Below are 5,581 nucleotides of genomic sequence, written 5' to 3'. Positions count from 1 at the left end.
TATTTATAGTTTTTTTTCCTCCAGACCTAGCAATCCACTGCGTCGTCCTGGTGTATTTAGTGCCTTTATAAAATATTGTATTGCTTATGAATCTAAATGTAAATTTAAAATGGTACAAATAAGGTCAGTCTGAAGAACTAAACATGTTTTTAATTATAATATTAAAACATTAGCTTTGAAAATAGGTAAAAAAAATAAAATTGAAAAAGTTAAACATTTCCAAATGTATCCATTAGATGGCAACATTGTCACTAACCAAAATTGCTGTTGTGATTTTAACTGACAATATACACGCAAAATATTTTTTTTTAGAAAGTTTTTACTCTGAGAGAGAATTTATGACAGAAAGCTTAAGAATGTGGCAACACTTTGCAAAATAGCCCAAGAAAACCATCTGAAAAGAAAAGGATGGTGCTAAAATGGAACATATTTCTAATCTACTATAGATTATATCCATTTCCATTATACATAAACAATTTTATAGAAATGTTGAACTTTTATCCACTAAGCCAATGCTCAGCCCTCAGGCTGAAGTCAGTTTGACTTTGGCAGAACGCGTCACTATCTCATTGACGAAGCTATTGTTTTGTCCGATGACCTCTGCCTTGAGTTTGCGCAGCTCCTCTTTGACAGCCTCATCAGACATGCCTTCAACAGGCATTGATTTAACCTTAGCCAGGAAAGCCTCGATGATCCTCTCCCCCTCCTATGGGCAAGATTACAGTAAATCAGTTTATCAAATGTAAACATTAAATACATTGAGCAGCAGAGCAAACAAACATTTTTTTCAATCTCACATGTTTCTCCAGGCAGCGTTTCTTGGCTTCGGGTCCAGCTTCCTCCCCAGCTCTGGAGATATCTTGGAACTCCTCAAGCTCCAAAGCCTTCTCCCGTGCATTAGCAATCACATGCTTGGGGAAGTTAGCAAGCTCTGCCACATGAATCCCAAAGCTCTGGTCACAAACGCCTAAGTCAAATAAATCACAAACATCATACACCACTAAACACAAAGGAAATGTACAAAAAGTTTTTAGAAAATGTTTCAAGAGTCACGTACCCTTTTTCACCTTGTAGAGCATTGTTAGAGTGCTGTCTGTGGTCAGAGCAGTGACGTGGAGGTTACGGACAGTGTAAACCTGCTGTGCAAGTGCTGTCAGTTCATGGAAGTGAGTGGCAAACAGGCAGAAGGACTTGAGGCGGTTGGCAATGTACTCTGAGATTGCCCAGGCTAGACCAAAGCCATCGTATGTGGATGTGCCTCTGCCCAATTCATCAATAATGATAAGAGAGTCCTCTGTGGCTGATCTAAAGAGTCAAAATGTGACATGCATTCATTACAAAAAATTACTGAGGGGCACAATATGGACATATTGTAAATGTATCAAAAGCAAAAAAATTTAATATTGTATACTGGATGGATGCATCTAAAATTCATAAAACATTGTATATTGTTACATGTGTGTATTAAAGAATATTCCAGGTTCAATACAAGTTCATATGGCCACACACAATACTGATTACTACAAAAATAATTTAGATTCGTACTTCACATTACTCTTGCTAAAATATGTTTATTATTTGAGTGGTAAAACTGTTATAATTTATTTTTTAGAGTTTATGGCATTATGTTGTTACAGTGACAAAGATATACTAAATCACATTAACAGGCGTATTGTTTATATCTTGTGGCTATAATACAAAAACAGTATTTTAATATTTACATTTTGGCCCTTCAGCTTAAAGGAATACTCAACCCACAAATGAAAATTCTGTCATGCTGTTCCAAATCTGCATGGATTTATTTCTATAAAATATCTTCTTAAACTATCCATGGAATAATTTTAGTAACCAAACAGTTCTGGTTCCCATTGACTTCCACTGTATTTTTTGTCCATTCAGTGGAAGTCAATGGGAACCAAAACTATTTGGTTACGGACATTCTACAAAATATCTTTTTACCCTCCACCGAAGAAAGTCAATCATACAAGTTTAGAACAACGTGAGAGTGAGTAAATGACAGAACTTTGAGTGGACTATCCCTTTAACTTGTACTGAACCCAGAATGTTCCTTAAAAAATAATGTCAAATTTGAGTTCTGACCGAAGAATAGCAGCCGTCTCCAGCATCTCAGCCATAAAGGTGGACACTCCTTTGATCTGGCTGTCCCCTGCACCCACTCGAGCGAGCACGCAGTCCACCACACTCAACTCTGCCTCATCACATGGTACAAAACAGCCAATCTGTGCCATCAGCACGATCACACCCACTTGACGAATGTATGTAGATTTACCACCCATATTTGGACCTAAAAATATAAGAAAAACAAGGCTTTTATCATAAGGATTATAGATTAATGCATTTATGTACATGAAACTACTATTTCATAAACCTATCAAATAAGAGCTTACCTGTGATGATATGAAACCTCTCCTCGCCCCTTCTGAAGGTGACATCATTGGGAATGAAAGCCACATCATCTTGGGCTTCAACACAGGGATGTCTTGCCGCCTTTACAATGAGTCTCCCTGACCCTTTCTCTAGTATTTTAGGCCTTACGTAAGGCACTGGAGCAGCATGGGACACCACAGCAAAACTCACTACTGCATCAAGTTGAGCTATCACCTCATTCAGAGTCTGTACTGGATCCACATAGCCTATGGTACAAACACAGGGTTATTAAACTATTCATTCTTAAAGGAGTAGTTCACTTCCAGAACAAAAATTTACAGATAATGTACTCACCCCCTTGCCATCTAAGATGTTCATCTCTTTCTTCAGTCATAAAGAAATTATGTTTTTTGAGCAAAACATTTCATAGATCTGCGTTAGGGCTGCACGATAAATTGCATGCGATATTTAATGCACATCTTGTCAGAAAGCCGGTTCTGTAATCAGCGGTAAATCTACATCACGTGCGTGCTTTCACATTGAGCAGCATTAACTACACAGAGCCGTTGTTCACTTACGAGCTGCGCAAAAAATCGCGTGAATATGAACGTGGAAAGTACCGACCCCAGTGTTTACAATGTGAACATGCAAAGAACATCAAATGCCCTTTACAAAAAAATGGCAAAACAGCGATGTAGGTCGATTTTGAAGTTGGAGGAGAAAATGAGATGAGAGTTTTTCGACATACCCTAACTGTCATGAACCGGAAAAAACAGAGTTAACGCAGAGCTAGACAAGACGAGCGTTTGAGGTTAAAAAGTATATAAATTGTAATGTTTTTTACAAAACAACCGATTGTTTCGCTAGATAAGACCCTTCTTCCTTGACTGGGATCGTTTAGAGCCCTTTGAAGCTGCATTTAAACTGCATTTTGGAAGTTCAAACTCAGGGGCACCATAGAAGTCCATTATATGGAGAGAAATCCTGAAATGTTTTGCTCAAAAAACAATATTTCTTTACGACTGAAGAAAGAAAGACATGAACATCTTGGATGACAAGGGGGTGAGTACATTATCTGTACATTTTTGTTCTGGAAGTGAACTACTCCTTTAATGTGCCAATAACATGATTAACTGAGAACAGCTTAATGTTAGTAAGCAAAATGGCTAAAGACTAACATGTTCAATACATATTAGGATCTATAAACATTTGTGGATTAATGTTGATTACCACAAGAAATAATTTTAAACTATAAACTGGGCCGAAGTCAGTTTGAAATAAAATGGACGTTTTATGGAATATTCATGTTTCATCATGGTTCATGGTTCAGAAATAGCTTAATCTCACTCTAAAAATAAGTCCGCAAAAATAGAGCACCATGTACTGTATTAATATGAGGGAATTTTCCCATTGCATTGCGTTAACATTTAATCCAGAACATTCCTTAATTACAATCAAAGAAAATAAAAAAATACACATGGAAGAGTTTAAAAAACCCATTGAACAAGGCTTTAAATATGATCGATTCTCACCTGCAGCTATGCTGATGATCTCTTTGACAATGGCATTTTGAGCCTCTTCATACTCTTCTCTGCTTTTAGTGTACTCTTCATTCAAAGAGCTCAGCTTACTGTAAAAAAGACAACCCCATCACTCACTAAAAACTCTAACCAGTAGTTGCACCAGTATTTAAACATCACCTTCAACATCTCTCTTGCCTGTTAGTGAATCGCACTCCATTCTTTTGAACATCTAAAGTAGTGAATTTCTTGTTGTTGCGAAGACTCTTCTCTTCTTTGCATGTGACTCGGAAAAAGTACCCAATCTGTGCGTTGGATTCAAGCTTCACAGTCTTAGCTGCTTCCAGCCCTAAAGCAAAACAAACACAATTGGTTTTGTTACTAGTTTATCATTAAAAATGCTTAATATTTGCACATTATGTTCACCTACCAAGTTCACGAGCCGCACTGTTCAGGGCCGCCTGCATGGCTTTCTCCAAACGATCCATGTTCTCCCTGAGCTCACTCAAGGTGGGATCAAATGAGGGTTTCACCAGGAACTCATGATGCTCAACCTGGACAACAAAAACAAGAGTGACATACATTTGAGGAATTCCAGATTTTAGCCAGAGCGACTTGCAAACTAAACTTAAAGTTTGATTGAAGCACAGAGTTTAGGATAGCAACAGCAGACCTGGTTCATATCCAGTGTGGTTTCAATCATCTCCTGATATTTGGAGAAGTCAGAGACAAGGTCGTTGAGGGGAGAGATGAATGCAGCGTGCAGGAGGACCTGATGTTTCCCTAAACAAAATACAGCTGTCACTCAGTGTTGCTCCACAACAAACTTTGTTGCTCAAATGCAAATAAGGTGGTTAACGGGCAACATTTTGCTCACCACAGTATCTCTCCAAGGCCAGCACCAGACTCGGCAGTTGCCCCACAGCCTGATAGACTCGGTAACAGTCTTGTAAATTAGAGCTCTGACGCTGGAACTTCTTTGCCATTCGGTTCAGGTCTGGAAAACGGCGGAGAAGATCCTCTTGACAACTCTTCCTCAGCTCAGAGTCTTCCACAAAAGTCTCCACAAGATCCAGTCTGCACATCATGACCACAAATGTGTAATAAAGTCAGAGACAAAAATAAACCCTCTATGTTAAAAATATGCTACACCCATCCACAAGATACTTAAACAAGATCAAGACAAAAGAGCTGCTAATGATGGTCAACTGATCAAACCATAGTTCAGTCTCATCTCATCTCATAGTTCAGTCTCATTAATTTAAGTATTTAATACTTTTCTTCAGCAAGGATGCATTAAACTGATCAACTGTCACAGTAAAGACATTTAATATATATAAGAAAAAAATATATATTAAAGTTTCCACAACCGTTTTACAACATTGAAAACAATAAGAAATATTTCTTGAGGACCAAATCAGCATATTAGAATGATTTCTGAAGGATCATCGTGTGACAGACTGGAGTAATGGCTGCTGAAAATCCATTGGAATAAATTTCATTTAATAATATATTCAAATATTAATATTCTGTGAAGTTATGATGGTGACCATAAGAGACTTTTAAAAAATTCTACCATCCCTAAACTTTTAAATAGGAGTATAAAATCATAATTATTGTCTCGTTGTATGTTGTTTTGTATGAAGTTCAATTACATTTAAAAAAAAAATAAA

General features: G+C 37.4%; 1 protein-coding gene across 1 annotated transcript in view; it reads right to left on the bottom strand.

The window, feature by feature from the left end:
* Positions 1–218: 218 nt before the first annotated feature.
* LOC107698830 (DNA mismatch repair protein Msh2-like) overlaps positions 219–5,581 on the bottom strand; it is an 8,279-nt gene continuing 2,916 nt past the window's right edge. The window contains exons 7-16 of the mRNA XM_016499952.1: positions 4,786–4,985; positions 4,582–4,691; positions 4,339–4,462; positions 4,107–4,257; positions 3,921–4,018; positions 2,409–2,654; positions 2,101–2,305; positions 1,058–1,305; positions 798–967; positions 219–706 (exon numbers count right to left, since the gene is read on the bottom strand). Of these exons, the coding sequence (XP_016355438.1) occupies positions 524–706; positions 798–967; positions 1,058–1,305; positions 2,101–2,305; positions 2,409–2,654; positions 3,921–4,018; positions 4,107–4,257; positions 4,339–4,462; positions 4,582–4,691; positions 4,786–4,985 (1,735 nt within the window). The 3' untranslated portion in view covers positions 219–523. The remainder of the gene's footprint in view (positions 707–797; positions 968–1,057; positions 1,306–2,100; positions 2,306–2,408; positions 2,655–3,920; positions 4,019–4,106; positions 4,258–4,338; positions 4,463–4,581; positions 4,692–4,785; positions 4,986–5,581) is intronic.

The sequence above is a fragment of the Sinocyclocheilus anshuiensis genome, unplaced genomic scaffold (genome assembly GCF_001515605.1).
Source record: "Sinocyclocheilus anshuiensis isolate Anshui unplaced genomic scaffold, SAMN03320099.WGS_v1.1 scaffold230, whole genome shotgun sequence".
Taxonomy (NCBI): domain Eukaryota; kingdom Metazoa; phylum Chordata; class Actinopteri; order Cypriniformes; family Cyprinidae; genus Sinocyclocheilus; species Sinocyclocheilus anshuiensis.
Note: the sequence above shows the minus strand (reverse complement) of the source record. Positions and strands in the feature narration are given on the sequence as shown.